Source organism: Gymnodraco acuticeps, unplaced genomic scaffold, assembly GCF_902827175.1.
Source record: "Gymnodraco acuticeps unplaced genomic scaffold, fGymAcu1.1, whole genome shotgun sequence".
NCBI classification, from domain to species: domain Eukaryota; kingdom Metazoa; phylum Chordata; class Actinopteri; order Perciformes; family Bathydraconidae; genus Gymnodraco; species Gymnodraco acuticeps.
This window is the reverse complement of record NW_022990722.1, coordinates 287,965-312,518: the sequence shown is the minus strand read 5'-3', so window position 1 is coordinate 312,518 and position 24,554 is coordinate 287,965. Positions and strand designations below refer to the sequence as shown.

At 41.3% G+C, this 24,554-nt stretch overlaps 1 protein-coding gene across 3 annotated transcripts in view; it reads right to left on the bottom strand.

Annotated features, from left to right (window-relative positions):
* Positions 1 to 19,170: 19,170 nt before the first annotated feature.
* Positions 19,171 to 24,554, bottom strand: part of htr1d (5-hydroxytryptamine (serotonin) receptor 1D, G protein-coupled) — a 34,749-nt gene continuing 29,365 nt past the window's right edge. For 2 of the 3 annotated variants that reach the window (XM_034231687.1, XM_034231689.1), the window contains exon 2: positions 19,171 to 22,225. In XM_034231687.1, coding sequence (XP_034087578.1) covers positions 20,204 to 21,349 — 1,146 coding nt within the window. In that variant the 5' untranslated portion in view covers positions 21,350 to 22,225 and the 3' untranslated portion in view covers positions 19,171 to 20,203. Of the gene's footprint in view, positions 22,226 to 22,586; positions 22,603 to 24,554 lie in introns of those variants that run through there. The other variant, XM_034231688.1, reaches the window with a different exon arrangement.

Genomic DNA, 24,554 nt, shown 5'->3' with positions numbered 1-24,554 from the left:
CTTGTTTTCCTAAGGGCATTAAGAACTACTTATGTTGGTTAAAAATAATCTTGCCTCGAGATCCAATTGATAGAGATTTCCACAATCTTGATCAGCAGAAGAATGTTTAAAATGTCTGCTTATGTTAAAAGTACTTGCTGTGCTAGAGAAAAGGATCCTGTCATCAGCATGCCACTGTTATCACGCTGCCATGCATATTATAACAACTAGGATGTTGGAGTGCTTATATTTATCATTATGGAGCGCTCTCACTGAGAACAGAGACAACATCCAGGTGCCCTCGTCTTGCCTCAGCAGAGAAGATGTTTGAGGCAAGAACATCGTGTACAACTTGCCTCAGGAACATCGTCCTTTGGGATTTAACTTTCCAGTTCCTTCAAAGTGACCTTATAGTCTTGTAGCCTGTAGCTACTTTCTACAGTCATCTTGCTGTTTCATGCCAACTCCACTGGAACTCACCTCACGCTCGGCAACCCCCAGCTCTGCTGCACCAGCTCCAACCTCTTTTCCTTTCCCCTGGGTGTTGGAGCACTCCCCAGACTGCTCTCCCCTGTACTCTACCCTTTGCATTTTTATTTGCAGCTTTATTTCTACCTTTTACAGAAATGTTGTGCTTGCAGACAGCTTTTAACATTCAGCCTGAAAACATTAAGGTTAAAATCAAATCAAATCTAATCAAATCAAGTTTTATTTATATAACACATTTATAAACAATTTTTGGTCGAGCCAAAGTGCTGTGCATATAATAAAAATAGCCTACAGTAGAGACACTTTACAGCAAATACAACAGCACAGATTGTTCAGAATATCAGTATGATAAAAACGACACCCTCTATCCTTAGACCCTCACATCGTACAAGGAAAAACTTCCAGTGAAATACTCACAGTTTAAGGGGGTCTATCCCACGTGCTCCACTGAGATCCAACATCTAGTTTCAGGTGGCCTGTGGAACTGCCAGTCAGCTGTTCCTAAGGCTGACTTCATCTCTGGCTACGCCTCCCTGCAGACCCTGGATTTCCTTGCTCTCACTGAGACCTGGATTACTCCATTCAACACATCCACCCCAGCAGCTCTCTCCACAGCATATTCCTTCTCCCATACACCCAGACCCACTGGCAGAGGAGGTGGCACTGGTCTCCTGCTCTCTCCCAAATGGAGCTTTTCCCTCTTCAAGCTACCTAACTGCACTCCTTCCACCTTTGAATTCCATGCCGTCACAGTAACCCATCCTATACAGTTAACCATTGTTGTTCTCTACCGTCCACCAGGCGCCTTGGGGGACTTCTTGGAGGAATTAGATAATCTCCTCTCACACATCCCTGAAACTGGCCCTCCCGCTGTACTTCTCGGAGACTTCAACCTCCAGACAGGGAAGATAGACGAACTAACATCTCTGTTAACCGCCTTTGCTTTCTCACTGTCTCCTTCCCCACCAACTCATAAAGCTGGCAATGTCCTTGATCTCATATTCTCAAGGAACTGCACTACTTCTAACCTCTCTGTAAACCCGCTCCACACATCCGATCACTTCTTCATTTCATTCTCTCTACCCCTTTCCAAACATAACAAACTAATCTCTTCTCATCCTGCACCTGTCCGCCGTAACCTCCGTTCCCTCTCCCCCTCTACCTTTGCCTCATCGGTGCTCTCAGCCCTCCCTTCCTCTGACTCGTTCCAACTCCTGCCTCCAAACTCTGCTGCAGAAACTCTCCTCTCTACTCTCTCATCCTCTCTGGACTCTCTCTGTCCTCTCACATCTCGGCAGGCTCGTCAGTCCCCTCGTCAGTCCCCCTGCCAAAGCAGCATCCCTCTCCTCTGTCACCATCCTATTGGACCTGTCTGCTGCATTCGACACGGTGAACTATCAGATCCTCCTTCACACTCTCCAAGAACTTGGAGTTTCAGGCTCTGCACTTTCCCTCCTCACCTCATACCTGAAAGACCGTACCTACAGGGTAACTTAGAGAGGGTCCGAGTCCGACCCTTGTCAATTAACTACAGGGGTCCATCAGGGCTCTGTTCTTGGTCCCCTCCTCTTCTCCCTGTACACAAACTCGCTCGGATCAGTCATTAGCCCGCATGGTTTTTCATACCACTGCTACGCTGACGACACCCAATTAATTCTGTCTTTTCCCCGCTCAGAGACCCAGGTCGTCGCACGCATCTCTGCTTGTCTAGCTGACATCTCTCAGTGGATGTCCGCTCATCACCTCAAGCTCAACCTTGACAAGACTGAACTGCTTTTCCTTCCGGGAAAAGATTGTCCCACTCTTGACCTGACTATCAACATCGGCACCTCTGTTGTTTCCCCGACTCAGACTGCAAGGAATCTGGGTGTGACCCTAGATAACAACCTGTCCTTCACTGCAAATATCGCTGCTACAACCCGTTGCTGCAGATACACGCTTTACAACATCAGGAAGATACGTCCCCAGCTGACACAGAAAGCGACGCAGGTTCTGGTCCAGGCTCTCGTCATCTCACGCCTAGACTACTGCAACTCCCTCCTGGCTGGTCTACCTGCATGTGCCATCCGACCTCTGCAGCTCATCCAGAATGCAGCGGCTCGTCTGGTCTTCAACCTTCCTAAATTTTCCCACACCACTCCGCTCCTCCGCTCCCTTCACTGGCTTCCGGTAACTGCTAGAATTCACTTCAAGACACTGGTACTTGCATACCATGCTGCGAATGGATCTGGCCCTTCCTACATCCAGGACATGGTTAAACCGTACACCCCAGCAGGTGCACTACGCTCTGCATCAGCCAAACGCCTCGCTGCACCCTCGCTGCGAGGGGGACCCAAGTTCCCATCAGCAAAAACACGTGGGTTTGCTATCCTGGCTCCAAAATGGTGGAATGAGCTCCCCATTGACATCAGGACAGCAGAAAGCCTGCACATCTTCCGGCGCAGACGGAAAACTCATCTCTTCCGACTCCACCTCGAGCGATAGAATTACTAACAAAGAACTGCTAACAGAGCACTTATATACTAATAAAGGACTGGCTTATCTATAGCCAGTTGAGTAGCACTTGAAATGTTTGGCTCTATGAAACCTGATGTACTTATATGATTCTGTTTTCTTCAAGGTTGTGTCTTCCTGGTCGAATGAACTTATTGTAAGTCGCTTTGGATAAAAGCGTCAGCTAAATGTAATGTAATGTAATGTAATGAAAAAATGGGAGAAACCTCAGGGAGAGCAACAGAGGAGGGATCCCTCTCCCAGGACGGACAGACGTGCAATAGATGCCGTGTGTAAATCGAAGAGATAATACATTTTACAGCATATAGACCGAATGTTAGGAAATGCATGTGTCTGTAATAAGAAGATGAATCCACGAGGATGTCAGCTACAATCCTGTGGAAGCCATCAGGGAAGCAGCATGACGAGACCCAAGGCAGGACCGCAAAGACAGGTTCAGCCACGACCCGAACGTCCACGACTTAATCCAGAACTCAGGATAGAGGAACCAGGACACAGGACTACAGCAAGAGGATCAGCCTCGACTCCGGATCCCGGCGTAGATATATATATCGGCGTATAAAATACTAAAATACTCTGCGCACCTCATATAAACAAGGTTCAAGGTTTTTATTTTGTCATACGAACATAGCTACAGTGTAGTTATGACGATGACAATCTTAGGTCACAGGCTTCTCCAACAGTGCAACACAATAAAACAGGTTAACAGAAAAATATAGTGCAAGTAAATAGTAAATACAAAAAGGAAAATAGTTTAAAAAAGTGAAATAGTGCAATAAGAGTCTATATGCAAGTTATTGGAATATTATATATTAGATAAATAGATAAATAATTTCTAAATAGCAGCCAGATGAATGTTATGGATGTTGTTTAACAGTCTTATTGCCTGTGGGATGAAACTGTCCCTGAGTCTAGTGATAAACATTTCACATGAGAGTTATACATAGCTTTCTCTTATTTTAGATTCCTATATAGCTAGATAGTTAAAAGAGAGAATACAACGGCAAGGTTCTTGGAGAGGAATTTTGTTTTTCTTTTCTTTCAAAGACAAGTCATTATGGTTAATGCCAGTCAAGTCATCTCTAATCCAGAAGTTCATTAAGAACAATTACGCCAACCATTCAGATAGATAGATCTTTAATTTTGTCATTGTACAGGTACAACGAAATTACAATAAACTCAAGGTACCAACACGCAACAACAAGACACTATAAAAACAACAAGAGTCAAGACAATATAAAAACAACAAGACACTATAAAAACAATAAATGGGACTTAAAATAGACATGATAGGGAATATGTACATAAATAAATAATAAATTAAATTGCACGATTCCCCTCGTATTGCACGGAAGGCTTATATAATTTAAATATTAGCAGCGTTTAGTGCACATATGGCCCTGGGAAAAAAACTGAACTTGAGTCTGTTTGTCCGGGAAGACATGGTACGGAAGCGCCTGCCTGAGCGCAGCCGTACAAAGTGCTCGTTACCCGGGTGGTGTGGATCCTTGAGGATTTTGACTGCCTTCTTAAGGCAACGAGAGCTGTACAGTACCTCCAGGGAGGGGAGGGGGCAACCGATGATCTTCTGGGCCGAGTTGGAGCGCACCCCTCTCTGCGGCTGTGCAGCTGAGGAACCACACGCAGATGATGACACAGACATAATAGCCATTGATTGGCTGACTTGTTACACTTTTTTTCAGTAGACCACCATCCTCGCCTCTGTCTCGCTGAAGCAATTAAAGGCATTTTCAGAATCAGTACATTCCCTTTTGTTGACCTGCTCATTTACCAGAACAAGTTAAAGAGCCACCGTTCACAGGGCACAGTGAGGGCTAGATTTTAAAATCCTAAGTAAAGTCTGCAAAATGGGACCATATTTCCATTTATTTGACATACTTCAAATTGAAAAGAGCTAATCTCAAAATAAGGTTTGATCTTTCAAAAAGTTCCCCTTTCATGTATTCAAAAATGTATTCATTCATAACTGAACTTAAGGCTGTAACTAAAAACTTTCTTGGTTTTTATATAAAATCTAGTAGTAGAGGATAAGAAACATATTCTCAACAGATTCCAATTTAAACTCTCTCATCAGCCTGAGAGCTCAAGTCTGGATTGTGGTAGGTCAGAGGGGCCGGGCTTTTAAGAAGGAAAAGCCCTCAGGTTTTTTCATCTCTCTCAGAAAGCACATGCATGAATACAAATGTGAACACAGCTGGCACATCAAACGCTCACACTGCATACAGTTACAGTATGGTATGGTTTACAATGCGCATGTTTTTAAATAAAGCATGTTTCAGTGGTGAATATGGCCCATACTGAGTCAATGTTGGATGAAATTGTATTCTCTGGCTAAATCATTGTTGCCAAGCTAAGAATTGTTTGAAAAGCTGAAGTCCTAGTTTGTCAACACTGATTCAACTTGAGCACTGAACTGGGACTGAGATGAAAATGTGATTTGCTGCAGATATTTATCTTTCTTTTGTCCATGAGGATTAGAGATAAAAGGCATGTAAGATTACAGGAGAGGAGAAAAACCAGTAGCTCTGAACTGTCAGGTGGTTATAAAACATTAAAGAGAACTGTCATCCCACACGTGTATTCCCCACCTGCCAACATACATTTGCATGCAAAAAACATAAACAGGCTATACATATTAAATATCTGAGATGCAGGGAAGAAAAAGGCACATAAACATACAGTTGCAAGAAAAAGTATGTGAACCCTTTGGATTCTCCACACATAGCGTTGTGTGTTCCTTCCAAACAACTCAACTTTGGTTTCATCTGTCCACAGAATATGTTGCCAGTAGTGCTGTGGAACATCCAGGTGCTCTTTTGCAAACTTCAAACGTGCAGCAATGTTTTTTCTGGACAGCAGTGGCTTCCTCCGTGGTGTCCTCCCATGAACTCCATTCTTGTTCAGTGTTTTACGTATCGTAGATTCGTCAACAGAGATGTTAGCATGTGCCAGAGATTTCTTTAAGTCTCTAGCTGACACTCTAGGATTCTGTGCTCTTGCAGTCATCTTTACAGGACGGCCACTAGGGAGAGTAGCAACAGTGCTGAACTTTCTCCATTTATAGACAACTTGTCTTACCGTGGACTGATGAACATCAAGGCTTTTAGAGATACCTTTGTAACCCGTTCCAGCTTTATGCAAGTCAACCATTCTTAATCGTAGGTCTTCTGAGAGCTCTTTTGTGCGAGGCATGGTTCACATCTGGCAATGCTTCTTAAGAATAGCTAATTCAAAACTGGTGTGTATTTTTTATAGGGCAGGGCAGCTTTAACCAACACCTCCAATCTCGTCTCATTGATTGGACTCCAGGTTGGCTGACTCCTGACTCCAATTAGCTCTTGAAGAAGTCTTTAGCCTAGGGGTTCACCCTGCACTGTGAATGTTTACATGGTGTGTTCAATAAAAACATGAAAACATATAATTGTTTGTGTGGTATTAGTTTAAGCAGACTGTGTTTGTCTATTGTTGTGACTTAGATGAAGATCAGAACACATTTTATGACCAACTTATGCAGAAATCCAGGTCATTCCAAAGGGTTCACATACTTTTTCTTGCAACTGTACATTTGAATCAATGCAGCATCATGTGAAAAGGCTCTGTTGTTTACAATATTGTTTGCAATGTAAACAAAAAAAAGGTGTTATCATGTTTTTTAAAGGTATTTCTTGGAAATGTGCATTTTTGCATTCTTGCCGATAGTTAGGTGAAAAGATCATTACTTTTTTTTTTTTTTCTTAATATGATGAAGTGTTCCTTGTTTGTCCAGAGTAAGGCCATCTGTTGTTCTTCACTTCGATTATTTATGCTCAGATGAACAGTTTCTTGTCTGATCGTAATATTGAACAGACTTATGAGAGTGGTACAAGTTGGCATAAAACTCTTTGCAATGATTCATAAACGTTGACTACAGTATTAATTCATTAATCTTGAATTCAGCGGCCCAATTTCAGGCACTTAGCTTCATCCTTATAGAAACCTCACCTACAGTCCATGATGACAAATGAGCTAAACGTTTTGCAATATACTAGATATTGTATCTCTGGTGAGCATCTGAATGTCCTAGCATGCCTGCAAGTATAAGAAAAGAATAGCATATGATGCACCCACAAACATCCTCTTGGACATATCATAATCCATTTGACAGACAACGATTATGTTACAATGCAGTACGTAAAGCTACAGTGTAAACTCTTCATTCTGGCAGTTACCTCAGACAGTATCTGCTGTCATGTGTTTGTGACTGGCTCTTTCTGATGGATGAGACACACAGTTTTCAGCTACAGCTGTCATGTCATTGCGATACCGATGCTAACACTGGGTTTGTCAGTCCTGGGTTGAAATGGCTAGAGGATACGGTTCCTGTGGCAGAGCGGACTTATTTCTTCTTCTGCTGCTTAGATGACATCTGCAGGCTTTTTGAAAACTGTGGGGGACAAGTCAATAATGTAACTGAATCTCCTGTGTGTGTGGGTCAAATCCTTTTTTAAATTTTTTGTTTTTACCTCCCTTTATCTTTCATTAAAAAAAATGAAAAGGGAATGAAAAGGCCTGTCACAGCTGCAGCTGTCAGTCCAGTAAAAGGAAGAAGAACAAGTGAGGAAAGGCTGAAAGAGGCAATGGATTAAGAGAGAATCTAAATGTAATAATCAGAATGAAACATTGCAGAGATTTCATGATTGATTCATTTTTAGTTGGAGTTCAAATACAAAAGATAACTTGATATATGAACTAATCTTTTCTTAGACTTATCTTTTCACCGACAGTTGTGATTGATTGGTTGACAACCCAAAGACAGTTACGTTTTTACTTCCCACGCATTTGTATTGTTGCTTGTGACTGGAATTTTGTCTTACATAAATGAAAGGAAACATGGGTTCATATTATGTAAGCTGTGAGAACAAACACTGAATTTATGTTTTTACAGCTTTATCTTCGAGGCATTTGATCAAACCTCATGACAAAATGTTTCTGTTTTTCAGTTTTTAGATAATTTCTTTAAAGCGAATGATAGATATTAAGCATTGCTTCCATTAGCATTGTCAGACTACCAATCGACCGTTAAAATAAAATGGTTGCAGCCGATTCAGAGATACTGTCTTTTTTATTCCAGTCATTTTATTTTCTTGTCAAACATGGAATACACATTACCTACAATGCAACTTGACCACCGGCGGCAGCAACTTGACAAGCTGTTTTCACATTGTAATAAACATTGACCACAGCCATTTTCAAACATGACCTTTACTTTGATGTCAACTACACCTCTGTAATGTTCTTGACTGAATCTTGCACAGTTGTAGTAATATCTCGATCCCACAATCTGTCCGCAGACATATAAAAACGTTGTGAGGTACTCAAACTGCGGTCGCGTTCTGCCACGTCACCAATCCAGAGACGACTTGTGATGGTTAAGCTGTGTCTGCTTTGCTGATGTTAAATATAAAAATGTATTGAGATTTGTACAGCCATAGAAATAAAGCATGACAATAAGAGTATTATTGGTTTATCTTCTAAATAACTATCTGTTCCGAAAACTAGTGGATCATGAGGGCTTAAAAAAAGTCTGCTCTCTGACTTTCATCCTGCTTTGATCCGCTGCGTTGCATTACAGATAAAATACTGAAAAGCTTCTGAAATGAAATAACGCTCCTTCCCTCTGTCAGTCAGTACTCTGACCCCTCTCTTCGATCTAAGACCGACCTTTCTCTCTACATTCTCCTTTTCACATTTCTTCATACTATCTCCTCTTCTGCATTCTCTCTCAGCCTGGGCTCTTTTCCTCTCTGCTGGTGAGGTATTGAGGTCAGAAAATGAGCCAGCTGCCCGGACTAATCTGGGGAATACAGGCGGCTGGAGACCGAGACAGAGGTTGACAGAAAGGCCAGCTTTTCCACATCGATAAAAGGCTGTGCTTGGGCCTCAAATCAGATAACATCTAACTTGAACTATAAATGTACTCGAACTCCAAAGAAAAAGAAACGTAGCTTCATGGGTGGCTCCACGCCAGACACGAAGTTCAAAATAGCCTCGCAGAAGAAGACATTTGAATTTAACACCAGGACCTGAGATTGATGGAAAAGATGATGCTATGTATTGGCAGTTTTGAAGAAAGAAGAAAGAAACCATCAACAGCGGAATAATACTTTAAAGCATTTCACATCAATCATCCGCCTGTAAATAAACAGCTTTTTGAATGGGTAATTACATAATTGCATGTTACTGTACGTGTGGGAGTTGTTAATTCATCCTTTTATGCCTGCAATGAACTTGCTTTGGGCTCCGCTTCGAGGCTCAAGGCATAGATTCAGAAATGTGATTTCTGCCAGGTATGGATTCGCTTAATTAGAAATTACTGGGGTATTTCAAAAATGTGCCGAAAACCAGACTGCGCGTTTTGCTATGCCACAATAATTAGTCCCATTGTTACTTTGTGTAATTATAACAGGTATGGAAATAACTCAACCATTTTATCTGGCCAGGGTTGCATGGCAGCCATTTACAAAGAAAGAACATTGGGATTTAATTATTTATCTGGCAAAGTTAGACAGTGAGAAAATTATTTGAGGATTGCTGGTGGTCTTTTGGTAGAGCAATGCCCTGAAGTCTGTATTGCTTTCTGTCAAAAAAGTGTAATGTTGAGGGTGGGAAAAAAGACATTTCCTTAAATAGTAACATATGCAATCATTTATTTACTACAATTGTGCATTTATATTCACTGTAGCTTGTTTATGACAATGTAGGATGCTTTCTGGAACATTTAAAATAGCAACTTTTTGAGGAATAAAGGGAAGTTATGTTATTAATATGTCCATGCTCAGTATGCTACCAAGTTGCTTGCATGGATAAAGGCTTGTAGTCATGTTGAAATGTTTGTTATAGTAAAATACAAGTGAAAATATCATTATATATTTTTTCATTCAAAACACTAGTCCAATCTTTATTCCCAGATTGGCAATTTATTAACCCTTGACATAAATATTATTTATAGAGAAAATAGACAAACTTCACTGTATAATTTGTTGTGAGTTTTGAGTGACACATCTGCTCCAGTGTAGGTCTGAAAAACAAGATTTATTTGAATTCCTGAAGGAGCTTTCTGAGGGAGAAGCAGCGATTAAATATTTATTGGATCTGCCACTGGATAGCGTAGGATGGTGAGATGGTTCGGTCGGTTGCTCAGCAGAGATGTTGCAGCCCACCACTGATGGCAGGAGTCCTATCCCAAGAGCTATTCCAAGTGTCTGTAAAGAGGATGGAGACCAACATAACAGGAGGACATTCAGGCAGGAATGCCATCAAGTGTGTATTTCACAAACTCCAGATAAGAATTCTTCAATTGTGTTGCAGATGGGGAAACATATTCTACTTATACAGCATAATAGTCGACCCAGGATTAACAACATTTATTATTGAGATATTTCATTTATTATTCCTTCCTATAAGAGGAATTCTACATAAATGTACAATCATTTGTTGTTAAGATAATGTTTCGTAGTAAAGAGCTCTTGTGATGTGAGGGTCTGACTTTAAATTAATTGCATCTGAATAATTAATGAAATATTTTCTTCTTCTTTCGGGAGTTTTTTTTATGAGAAAAGGATATCAGGGTTAATATCTCCTTTCACAATGTCTATTCATTGATTAAATAAAACTCAATAGAGCTGCCATGTATTTGTCTTGTTGCAGCCCCAGGTGTTCAATCTCTTAGTGTGAGTAGTAAGTCAATGTGGCTGTATAAGGCATCTATCTGAAGGTAATAATTATAAGGACATGTCTTTTAGCAGTTTAATAGCCCATCCCCTCCAAAAAATAAACAAATAAAGGAATAGAAAATTGATTTGCTTTATTTACCAACTCTGTGTGCACAGACTTTGAAAACATCTTCTTCAAATATTTAAAAAAATAATTCATTAAATAAAGAAGATTGCCATGCCTCATTCCTTTTGGGTTCAACTGTGGTCCATCAGCTAAACTAGATAGATCACCGGCTGTGACGGACAACCTCTCGGAGGTGTGTGTGTGTGAGTGTGTGTGTGTGTGTGTGTGTGTGTGTGTGTGTGTGTGTGTGTGTGTGTGTGTGTGTGTGTGTGTGTGTGTGTGTGTGTGTGTGTGTGTGTGTGTGTGTGAGTGTGTGTGTGTGTGTTTGTTTGTTTGTGTGTGTGTGCGTGTGAGTGTGTGTCTTTCCTACACCCTCCCCGTTTCTCTGTCTCCACCCACACTTGAAGATATTGCATTTTCTGTGCCAGGAGCTCCGTGATTAACATTGTTGTGAGCCGCAGGAGTTGTTATGGAAGCCATCTTGCCTGTTTGCTCATTAATCTGTCTTTGTGTCTCTGTATATGTGACCTGTGCATGCAGCTCGCCTTCTCACGTCACTGTATGGAAACATTTGCATGTGTGTACAAAGGTATATTCAGTTTCAGTCTCTTTCTTTGTTGTTATGGTGATTATTATTATTTTTACAAACCCATCACCTACCTGGGTGCGTCCACCTAACAGGCAGGTATATTTCACAATAGGGGTTCATAAGGTCAATCTGCCTCTCCATAGTGACCGCCCATTTCCTTTACCTGCCATGTGTTTGCTAATTGCGGAGGCCTGTTGACCTTTAGTCAAATGTAATATCCTGGCCTTTTCCTGTCCAGCACCCCACAGTAGCCCAAAGAGCAGAATATGAAAGACTTATTGTGTCAAGGCAATGTAAAACTTCATCATACAGTGCAACTTGAATGCAGCATTTGAGTTGCCTTGAAGCTCTATAAATCATCGCAACAAAATCTGCAGAATGATAATACCATTAGATAGATTAGATGATATCTGTTAGTACTTTCATCAGTCATTTTTGTTTCAAAATGAGATTTTAACTGATTCATAGATGATTGATTGACTGTAAAGTTATTTAATTCTTCATCAAAAATCCCTCTCTTCTAACCCACATGCTTATTTTCTGCATCCAAACGCTATTTGCTTTAAGCATCAGTTTTCTTCTCCTCTCCTCTTGCTTCAAAGATTTATGAACAACATTATGAGTCTCCTCCCCGACTGTGGAAAGTACACGAGCCAAGTCTAAACTGCTCTATCATAGAGCTATTTGAAGGAAGAGAACGAGGGGAAGGAGGGACAAAGTGTTCCCAGAGAGTACTCGCTGAATATTTACTTGGAGATTTGGAACTTTTAATGGAATACATTTCAAAGGATAGCGCGTCCAAGTTGATTGTAAATGCAGCTGAAGAAAAACTTTTCTTTGAAAGTATTTTAAAAGTGTCACAGACTGAAATTGGACTGAAGAGAAGAGAAACCTCTGAGCAAAATACCCTCTTTATAAAAGTGCAAATACAATCTTATCAATGTATGAGAAGAAAGTCCAATTAGGAGACTTTGGTCCAACTTCTTAGACACCTTCGAATTTGAAAGAAATAGAAGGGCACTATTTTTGATGAGTGATTTCATATTGAAAATGGAACATCAAACTAATGATGTGTTAACTGAAAGAAATATTTAAACTTTAAATACAGTGAAGGATTATATTTTAAGGATTGCCAGAAGAAGGTAAGAAAATAATCCAGCAGCAGATTACCCCCCTGGGCAGCTGCTCTGTTCTGTGCTGCCATTCTCTCAGGCGGGAGTGAAAACATAACGAATGATTGGTTTTGCAAAACAAGCCACCAAGTTTTTCCTTGGTGTTGAGGCATCGTTGTCAGCTGTCAACTAAAATATTTCGCCTCCGAAATGTTTGGCTGTAGGGTCTCACAAACATCTGAACTTCACACCACACTTCAAGGGCTCCAGATTTGCGCTTCTGGGTTTATTTGATTCTTGCTGAATGATTTTCAGACATAGAAAACTACAATATCTTTCAGTGAAAAACTGGTACGAGTGAGTTCTGCTTTGCTCAAAGATTACCAGAGAGATTTACTCACTTCTGAATTCTACCCCTGCAGCTATTGATCACATGTTCAGTAGTTCAGCCTGCCAACCAGCACACTTTTCTTGCTTGGTTAACCTTCAGTCCAATCGGTAGCTTTGTTGTAGAATCAGCAAATACTCTGTGCTTTTCCCCATACTCCCTGATTTGTACTCTTTCTCACCCTGCCCCGGGTTGTACATTGCATAGCTGGCATAAAGGTTTCTAGTAAACTCACAGCAGTGATGACTTTGCGTTATATACTTCACACCTTCATGTAGTAGATGTCTAGATGACACATGGCAGAGGTCGCTAATGTGTCTGAGGCTCATGCATGTTTTAAACAAATGTTTTGAAGGACCTCTGCTGCTCCGACTTCATGCATAAAACATATGTATTGGTTTGTGTGGAAAATCAGTTGGCTGTGCATCTACACACACTGAGGAGAGGGAAAAGAACAATATTTGAAACAATCTTTGAGCATTACTTATTCATTTGTATTTTGAATGCCGCCTTAAAGGAATGAGTATACACAGGTGACACTGATCTGGGTATTGATTTAGCATATTTGTTTTAAACACGGCTATGATTCACAGCTTCCCTGAGAGTTTGGGAGATGAATTTAATTAACTAGATTGATTACTTCAGTTTATGTTGCGAGGGCGGTTTTATTTATCCTTCAGTAAGTCTCGTTGAACGTCTCCCTGGAGAACCTTATTTCACTTGTTCTGGATGAAATATATTTATGCAGTAGTTTTTGTGCGGTATAAAACATTTCATTACAATTTCAATGGAGCCTGCATGTTCTTTTCATTTCATTACCACTCCATGCTGTGCCTTACCAGTAAGGGAAAGGATTTGAAACCACTGTTTTACACAAGGCAAGAAGTCTAGAATATTCATGTAGCCTCTTGAATCATTCATGTTCTGTGTTTGCGATCATGTATGATGAGTTAGCAAAGGTGTTTTATGAGTGTGTGTGGATTTGTATACAGGAGGCCTATAGACCACACTAAAAATGCATGTCTGGACGCACAGACAGAGTGCAGTTTAAGTGTCTCTGTGTGAGACGCCTGTCAAATTGCATAATGTGCTTGTTATTCAAAAAGTCAACTTGTTGTGGACAGCACTCTGTCTCATGTTCAGAACGACTGCATCATTAATATTCTGTATCCTCTCTTCCTAGTCTACTGCAACTCTTAGTATAACCCTACAGAAAGCAAGAAAGTAGCATTTTAAGGTGCGCTGATTTATTGGTATTTCGGTTCACAGTAACTCAGGATAAAGGAAGAATTTGACATTTGAAATGTACTTAATTATTTGACATCTTTCAATAATATCAACGATATGTTTTTAAAAAGTTGGCAGACTTAACACCATCTACAGGAGTTGTATTTCTCTCTTCCAAAATACACAGATGGGAAGTGACTGAACTGCACAATTCATTCTCAAACATTCCCATAGGACTTTTTTCCTTATTAAAGCAGCTGAGTAAATAAATAAAGTATATAAATAAAGTATATAAATATATCTGTTGGGGTTGATATTTTTAAGTTGCTAAACATGTGTGATATATATGGTGGAGTTGCACTGTATTGCCCTTCATCCTGACTTGGTTAACAGGCCCGTTGGACTCAGTCTCAGGGGGATGAATTTGTTTAGTGCAGAATGAGTGGAGAAGTGACAGTCCTCTTCCCGAGAGGTTAAGTGCATCCTGACCTTTTGGTTTCCCTGCTCCAGACAGCCTAACATTTTCTGAAGTGGTCCCCCAGCCAGGCTGATACCAAGTGATACTACTTTTGGCTCCCCTTTTGTGCAGTTCTTTGGCATTTTAGTCTTTATTTGATTTGAGTTCACAGAGGAGAAAGACACATGCAGCCTGATTTAAACCCAAGCTTGACATTTGCTTAATCAACTCAGCTGTAAAGATTATTCTATTGTGTCTTTTGCAGATATTCCTTTTTTGTTTGTTCTGCACGTGCTAGCTAGTTAAGTCACCTTTGCACGCCTCAGTTCCCGAAGGCATTGATCAATAGCTGATGGGCTAATTGTGGTATCTTTTAATGCTGTATCCTGAATAATTACATTTTCTTTGTTTAACACTGTTAAATGTGACCAGCCTTTTAAATTAAAAGAGAACATTCATTTGGTAACACTGCAAGGCTAATGTGACCTCTTTTCACAGAGCTTGATATATTCACGGTGTAATTAATTTGGTTACATTAGCTGTTAGCTTCCATGTCTATGGATTATTTATTTAAAGCTGTCGCTGGTATGCTAAGGAAAAGTATGAATGTCTTTGCCCTTTTTTACTTCTGTAGAACTTCGTAGCCGTGCGCAACTGAGCGACAACTCTGACCGAAGGCTGATGTATTTTACATTGCAAACTATTACAATTAATCCTAAAATGTATGTTATGTGACATATATTTCACATTCATTTTCACCCAATGTTGAGATAAGTTTCTGTACTTCATTGATGAAAATAAAACGTATGACATGTATACTACCATCTGTATATCTAATATATATATATATGTGTAAATACTATGTAAAAAGTATTATTTTATGCTAGGAAAATCAACCAATACTTTTGACATCTAAAATGTCATCTATAACATATGTAATGCTCCGTTCAATATACTGGGCCAGTGATTGAACTGCAGCCATGGTTGAAAAAGTATACAAACAAGTTGCACATTAATAATTCATTTATTTTATAATTTAATAATCAGACTGAATTGAGTCTAATGCAACATTGACCACATCTCCACTGGTTCATTCAGCCAGTCATTTCCAGACCAGTGGGAGACACTGAGAGCAATGGTCGTGGTATCACAGAGATGCATGGTGTATGCATGTATATCATAATAATAATAATAATAATATAATAATAGTATATATAGATGTATAGTGTACAGCTGGCACTCTGAGAGCCAGACATGAAGAATTGATGGCAGAAACCATTTGGTCACTCTGTGCTCTGCTTTGGACGTGGTAAAGGTGGACTCTGAAGTGCATCAGTGGGCTGAGTCAATTTAAGTCACTCAGACTAAACTAAATCTCTTATAAAAAAAATATGTTATAGTTCTTTAAGTGACTTTATTCTTTCTGTGGGATTGATCAAATAATCTTTTAATACATTTATTGGCTCATATGAGCGGCATATCACCAGCCTCTTGAACTCCTGGCACGCACAAACATGCGAAGGTTATCCAACTTGCTCTGTTTAACGCCTGATTTCTCTCCTTTTTTCTATATTTCTGAGTCTCGACTTCAATATTTAAAGTGTACCTTATAGATAATCAGGGATGTAAATAAGATATTTGCCACAAATGAATGATTAAATTGACCTGCAGCAAATTTTAGTAGCATTCCAGTCACATATTTTTCAGCACTCTTGTTACTCCTACTCTCAGGCATAATTTATGATTTAACGTTAGGGAGTTGTCTTTCTGTTAAGTTTCTGTCCTTATTTCCTCAAACAAACTCACATTCACTTCTTTTTTAACACCGTCTCTGTAGTACTTATTTCTGATTGCATTTCCCTGTGCCTGTCGCACATACAAAATGAACCATGGCTTTCATGTGACCTCAACATGTTGTGGGAAATCTGTCCTGTGTGTGACCCACCATAAAAACCCATACACTACATGTAGTTTCTCATCTCGTCTGACATGTATTGTAAAAATAGCTTTGAATTTACACTCCTCCTGTTCTGTCTGTCACTTGGAATGAATGTTGTAAAATGGTAATTTGACTTGTATTTTGCATTAAAGTGGCTGTCAACAGTACATCTGATGGATTCAGCAACATGTTAAGCAGTCAATTATTCAGTTACTTTTCTGCTGTCTAGACCTGAGAAAAAAAAGCCATCATGGTTTCTGGGGTGTTACATTTGTCAAGGAAACATGTCTCTAACAAGGGAAACTCATATTTTGAATAGAGCCATTTAATATACAATAACTGAAATAATGTTTTTGCTCACCCAGTATGGGGTGAGGGGGTCTCTACTCAGGGCCATCTAATCTCTGTACTCCCAAAGCGAGAGCTGTGTCCAGGTCCTCGGCAGTAAGTCGGACCCATTTCCGGTGAGGGTTGGCCTCCGCCAGGGCTGCGCTTTGTCACCAATCCCGTTTGTAATATACATGGATCGGATTTCGAGGCGTAGTCATGGGGGAGGGGGTCTGCAGTTCGGTGGACTAAGGATTGCACCACTGCTTTTTGCAGATGATGTGGTTCTAATGGCTTCATCGGTCTGCGACCTTCAGCACTCACTGGATCGGTTCGCAACCGAGTGTGAAGCGGCTGGGATGAGGATCAGCACCTCCAAATCTGAGGCCATGGTTCTCAGCAGGAAACCGATGGACTGTCCGCTCCAAGTAGGGAATGAGTCCTTACCCCAAGTGAAGGAGTTCAAGTATCTCTGGGTCTTGTTCTCGAGTGAGGGAACAATGGAGCGTGAGATGGGCCGGAGAATCGGAGCAGCGGGAGCGGTACTGCAGTCGCTTTACCGCACCGTTGTGACGAAAAGGGAGCTGAGCCAGAAGGCAAAGCTCTCTGTCTACCGGGCCATTTTCGTTCCTACCCTCACCTATGGTCATGAAGGATGGGTCATGACCGAAAGAACGAGATTGCGGATAAAAGCGGCCGAGATGGGTTTTCTCCGCAGGGTGGCTGGTGTCTCCCTTAGGAGATAAGGTGAGAAGTTCGGTCATCAGGGAGGGACTCGGAGTTGAGCCGCTCCTCCTTCGCGTCGAAAGGAGCCAGTTGAGGTGGTTCGGGCACCTCAATCAATCAATCAATCAATCAATCAATAGGATACGGCTGTAATAGGCCTAAGGCCTTTTAGTCGCTCATAAATAAATGAGTAGATCACTGATTATTTATTTACTATGGATGCTGGCAACAGTCACATAGTCCAAAGTGAAGGTGATGTTTGACCAGTAGTGGTCGAGGCGGGATTTGAGACAGTTAGCCGTCTTGGATGTGACAACGCTTTCTGGCAGATCATTCCACAAGTCAACCACACGCAGGCTGAAAAAGTTGCGGCGGATACTCAAGTACTGTTTCTTCAACTTGAGGCAGTGTCCATGAGTTATGGTGTTATAATCCCGTTGTAGTGGGCATGATGTTTTGTAGATGTTGTGGAGATATTTGAAAACTTCGATCATATCTCCCCTCGCCCTTTTATAATACATACTCGGGATTTTAAGACTTTGCAGTCGTTCTTGATATGGTAGGTCCTTTAGTTCTGGAACCAGCTTCGTTGCCCTTCTCTGTATTTTCTCGATGAGCTCAGCATCCTTTTTGTACATGGAGGACCAAGCGACATTCCCATACTCGAGGAGTGGCCGTACAAGAGAGATGTATAAACTACGTACTACGTCAGAGTCCAAATAAGTGTATGATCTGCGGATCATTGCTAGGATACCATTCGCTTTGTTACTTGCCCGACGGATATGGTCACTAAATGTCAGGGTATTGTCAACATTCACACCAAGGTCCTTTTCATTCTGAGTCTCGGATAGGTTTATAGTGTTTGAATTATCACCCATATTATACTCATATTTTTTATTCAGAAAACCTAAGTGCCTAAAAACCTAATTACTTTGCTGCATTGAATTTGAGCTGCCAACACTCTGATCATCTTTGTATTTCTCTGAGATCTGACTGGAGTTTTTCTGCATCCTCTTTACACTTAATTTCCTTGAAGACTTTTGTATCATCTGCAAACATCTGGACCCTGGAGCTCACATTATCGGGTAGGTCGTTGATGTAGAGGACAAACAGTGCAGGACCCAGGACACTACCTTGTGGAATTCCACTGAGAACTGGGCACCATCCAGATGGTTTCCCGTTAACAAAGACTCTCTGTCGCCTGTTTTTGAGAAAGTCTGAGATCCAGTTAGGATGCCACCTGGGCGCCTCCCCCAGGCACGTCCAGCTGGGAAGAGACCAAGGGGTAGACCTAGGACCAGATGGAGGGATTATATCTCTTCGCTGGCCTGGGAGCGCCTTGGGATCCCCCAGTCAGAGCTGGTTGATGTCGCCAGGGAAAAGAAAGTTTGGGGCTCTCTGCTGGAACTGCTACCCCCGCGACCCGACCACGGATAAGCGGGAGAAGATGGATGGATGTTTTTGCTTATTTGAGTAAAAAAAAACATAAGCTTTTAGTTAGAACTATTCGTTGGATTATTTAAACAAACGTTATAATTTCTCACAACTGTGTTTGGCATGTACATTTCATTTTAAGTATGCATTTCTTTGTTTGCCATAAATGTGTGCACTAACTAAGCAGTGTGTTATTCATTAGCCAATCGGTGGCACTGATCAGTTTTTATATGGAAGTAGAAGAGTCGCTTGGAAAACTGCTAGATGATTTTATCCTGAAAACACTTCTGCAGAGGTTATACCATCTGCCACCGATACGCTTTTACTGAACTGTAACACAGGTATTAACATTGAATAAACCAAACACATAAAATCGCAAAAATAGAGTCCAATTTTGCCTTCAGAAGCCACCACTCTGATCCGTGTCCTCGTAGCAGAGCACATCATTTCATAATGTTTTTGAATGGGTTTATTTGTTGCTATGGCATTAGCTGTTACTTAAAATTCAGAGGCAGAGTGGAAATGCTGTTTCCATTTCTGTCTCTGTAACAACGAGACAAGCCTCACTGGGAAAAGCATAAATGGCAGACACTTGACAAGTCTCCTTCTTCAAACACGCATATATTACAGTAAAGTAACTACCTGTACCCACACACAAATATAATTGCATACTGAACATGGCAACATATACTGAATCTCTGGATTTTTGCAGTCTTTTCTAAGTGCTTTACTGTACCACAGAGACATTTTATGGGAGCAGCAGCACACAGAGATTAAGACAACATATATTTCATGGCTTTTCATTTCCGCTGGATTAAATCCAGTCCTTCTGAGTTCCCTCATCCCACACCAATCCTTGTTTTTGATCTCTGCCTTTGTCAAAGAAAATAACACAAGTGTCCCATTGACATTTAAATGGCCTTGAAATCCTCTTTCTTTGTCTTTGAAGAAGCGTTCCAACATTCTTCGGGATCAAGATTTCCTTTTTTTAGCATGCATGATTAAGCCTGTATGGATGATATGCTTTAGGTATCTAAAGAGCTATGGCACAGCGCTGTTTGATATAAAAAAAAAAAACAAGATGGGACATTTACGTGTACACAGTACTTCCATTATAATTATTATGTTGTTTGCTTTTTCTCTTTTACACTCACTGTTCTTTAAAAGTTTGAATCAGTTTCTTTCAGTGGAAGCGTCTGCATTTCATGAGTTTCTGGAAAGCTTGTTTGAATTCATCGTTGAATACGGTGTAGATAACAGGATTGATGAGGGAGTTTAGGTATCCCAGCCAGGTAAATACATCAAAGAGCACTGGATCAAACCAGCACTCTTTACATATGGCCGTGACGAGTGTGCCCACAAAGAACGGGAGCCAACAAACAATGAAAGCGCCCAGGATGATGCCCAGTGTCTTGGTCGCTTTCCTCTCCCGAGCCGCACACAGGCGTTTCCTCTCCAGCACGCTGTCTGCCAGCTTCACTTTCACGCTATTCATGAACAGAGGTGATCCTCCCCCTCCTCCCACATTGCCAGAGTGTAGGTGGGCTTCCTGGTTGGAGGCAGAATTTAGAGAACAGAGAGAGGAGCCTGCAGAGGTCTGGATGAGCTGTGCTGTGGTGAAACGCTTCCCAGAAGACGACGGCGTTTTAAAGATGCGGGAGCGGGCGGCTACATAGATCCGTCCGTAGAGGATGATGAGAAGCACCGTGGGGACGTAGAAGGCGCCGAAGGTGGAGTATAGGGTGTAGGAGATCTGATCTGTATTCACCAAGCACTCTGTGAGCTCCTCGTGGGCTTTGGACTGCCGCCAGAAAAGTGGAGGCATGGAAATAGATATGGAGATCACCCACACTACCCCGACCATGACCGCTGCCCGGCGCATAGTGCGGCGTTTTGTGTACTCCAGTGCGTCTGTGATGGCCCAGTAGCGGTCCAATGCAATCACACACAGGTGCAAGATGGAGGCCGTGCAGAAGGTGATGTCAGACGACAGCCAGATGTCACAAACAATCTGCCCCAGCGACCACGTCTTGCTGACAGTGTAGACGATGCTGATCGGCATTACTAAAATAGACACCAGCAGGTCTGTGACGGCCAGGGAGCCGATCAGGAAGTTGGCAGGTGTGTGGAGCTTCCTGGTCAGATAGATGGTGGCGATGACGAAGGCGTTTGAAAGCACGGTAGCCAAGGTGACGAGGGCTAACACGGCAGAGAGGGAGATCTGGAAACCGAGAATTGTTGCCTCACTCCAGGGTGGAGCTGTAATGGTGTCAGGGTTTTCTGTGGAGTTGCTGGTAAAGTAGTCCAGTGAGCTGTTATCCAGCTCCATCTCGCCTCCGCTTCTTTTAAACCCTATTTTTTTTCCAAGGTTTAAACCAGCCTCATTACATCAGTTCAGGCATGGCGCTTAAAAAGGCTGTACAGTGGCATGGCATTTTTGGTTTGGGCTGAAGAAAAATGTCTTGTCTTTTATGCATCTTATTTCACATTGCAATATCCCTATTGCTATTTTATATCAACCATATAACAATCATCTAGTTCCATCCACAACTAATGCTTCTGTAGTTTAAGCCAGCTAATATTTGTATTTATGTCTAATATGTCCATTTAGTCTCTCTCATATTGATTCGCCTCACTGGTGTAGCTGCTGGAGAGAGGAATCCTAATTTGTATTCAGCTCCTGTCAGGCTGGCACTCCTTTTCTCTCTTCTCAACGCTCTTATCTCATCTCCAGCTAGCAGCCAGCCGGCAACAACACCTTCAGACCAAACCTTCCTATCTATCAAATGCTTTAATGGACTCCTCCTTTTCAATAACGCTATGCTGGGAGCTGCATGTAGGAAGATGATGACGAAAGATACACAAGGCTTGCTTGTTGTCTCTCTTCTTATCTGTACCCTGTCCACGTGAAGCCTTCTAAATTGAGATTTGTGCTGAAACTTGGCTAGTGTCTTCGATGATATTAGAAAGCCAGAACATTACAGTTACATGATGCAGAGGAGGACAAACATCCAGGAATCCTTTGGTTGATTTTTAATCATCTCGTAGCTTTTAGTCGTTGTATAGAAGCCGATCAGAAAAGCCCTTTTTTCAGGTACTGGGTGTGTGAAAGCTTTCCCTCTTCACTTTTAGAAAGCCTTTCAGAAGCAGCGTCCATACAGCGAGGAAGGATTTGTCATGGAGCTTTCTCTGCAGCACGTTCATCCTATAGGTGAGATAAATAAGAGAAGAGCAAAATAGAAAAGAGAAGATTAGTTCTATTGAACTTTACCATCATCCCCTCCCCCGTACTGGATACAGGCATCCACAAACTATCCTATTACATACAACACACAACACATAATGTTACAATCTCAGGCACTTAGGATGTTGGACCCAATTGCAGACAGGGAGACAGAGGTAAAGTATTGTAAGATACTTTATTTTTCCATGACTGGCAAAAATGAACAAAAAGGTAACCACCAAAACTCTAGTCGAGATGACAAAAAACAGAGAACAAAAAATGAAGGCGCTCACGCAGTGAGGAATCAAAAACCTTTCATGAGTACCAGGAGCATAGACCTTACCATGACAATAGACCAGACGAACTGACACTGAACACTGGGAGACAGGGGAATTTAAACACAGGGCAACTAGACACAGGTGGGAACAATCAGGGGCGGGGCTGACACTGATGAGCCACACAGGAGACACACAAGGAGTGACAGGTGAAAACAATCAGGAAATTAGACACACCAGGGAACTAACGACAGACATGAAAACACAGGGAAAAGAGACCAGACAATATACAGGGAGGAAAACATGACAAGGAGAACGGAAAAACACCCACACCTAGAAACGTGACATGACATACTAATCCTGACACATAAGGGGAAATAAAGGAACATGAACAATGGAAACTCAACAGCGACCTGTAAACAGAGCATTATGACTTGATACAGGGACTTAACAGCCACTCACTTCCAGCTGTTTTGTAGATTTATCACATTTCACCAAAGTTACACAGTCTATACTAAAATTATTATTTGAGATTGTTGCGGGAATAAATGATATGTTTTGCCAGAGCGACTACTTTCCCTAATTGACAGTTCCCAGAAAAATGAAAAGCATGTTGGTTGACTAGTTCATCATTTCCTCTCTGCTCCATCTCTGTCCGACTTCCTCTGGATTTAATTTGGATGGACTGGAAATAAATATGTAAGAACAAAAATCTAATATTTTTTGTTTAAAGCACACAAATCTCATTAACCGAGAAAACCGTCTTTCTCATTTGGAAAGCCTTACGGACCTTTGGACTTGTGATTGATAAACTCCACTTCCTTCACATTTACTGTTAATGATGCTCAGGAAATACAAAGACGCTGACCATATTGCCTCCAGGTAACAGAAGCTGACTTACTTTCAAGTTATAATGAACGAGATAAGAGCTGAAATGTGGAAATGGGGTATGGTGTACCAGTGGGCATAAGGACTGTTACTGTAATCACCATAGAAGGCATTCCATTTCCTCCAGCTTTCCATATGTTCGGTTTGCTTTAATGTATTATTTAAGAGCAGCAGAAAGGATAATAACCACTTGTAATTCAGAGGAAAAGTAAACAAAAAAAACGTAATTCAATTACACTACTACAGGATACATTTTGTAACCATATGTCGCTGTATTCACTGTAATCTGTAAAATAGGAATAGATTAGGGAGTGTAATGTGATTATTCTAATACTGGCTCTCAGGTGAGCATTCGAATGATTACAAACCAAACTGCAGTACACGTACAAAGAAACGGACACAGAATGATGGTACGCATCCAGGCGAAAATGTGCAGCGTACTGGAACATCCACACAAACAGTGGTCTAACTTATAACTGCGATATAAAGTTAACTAATGCTGCTCAACAGGCTTGACACTTTATAATTTCATTGTAATGAAAGCTTTAGCGCAAGTTCAATAAGGAAGACCTAACACGAGTCACTTACACGTAGGGATGGGTATCGTTTGAAATTTATCGATTCCGATTCCGGTTCTGCTTATCGATTCCGGTTCTTATCGATTCCCCGTTTCGATTCCAAAATTGTAAAATAAAGAGGTCAAACGTTTAGATAACAAAAATATATTTATTCTTAAAAGCTTTAACTGAAATTGTTACTAAAAAATATACATGCAATACAAATGTATTGCACAATAGCTGTGCTTTATTTTAACTGAGCTATGCCTGTGGCAAGCTATTAACAGGCATTACACTTTGCCTTTTCTTTTTCTTTTTTAGTGTAGTGGAGCCTCACTTCAGAGTGTTTACCGCGACCCATCTTTGGTGTTATGAAGTGACTGAGCTCGTGAAATGTCTACGGGAGGGCGGGGGAGCATCGCTGCGGGGCAACTGTGGACCTCTGTCGCCTGTCAGCGCAATTTATATGATGCCGTTTAAAAAAATGAAGGGCGGTGCCGGACGTCAGCGTACCGAGCCGGCCGTCAACGGCCCGCTGACGACCGGCCGTTCTGTGATTCTCCAGGTCCGCCCTGTATTCCACCGGGTCAC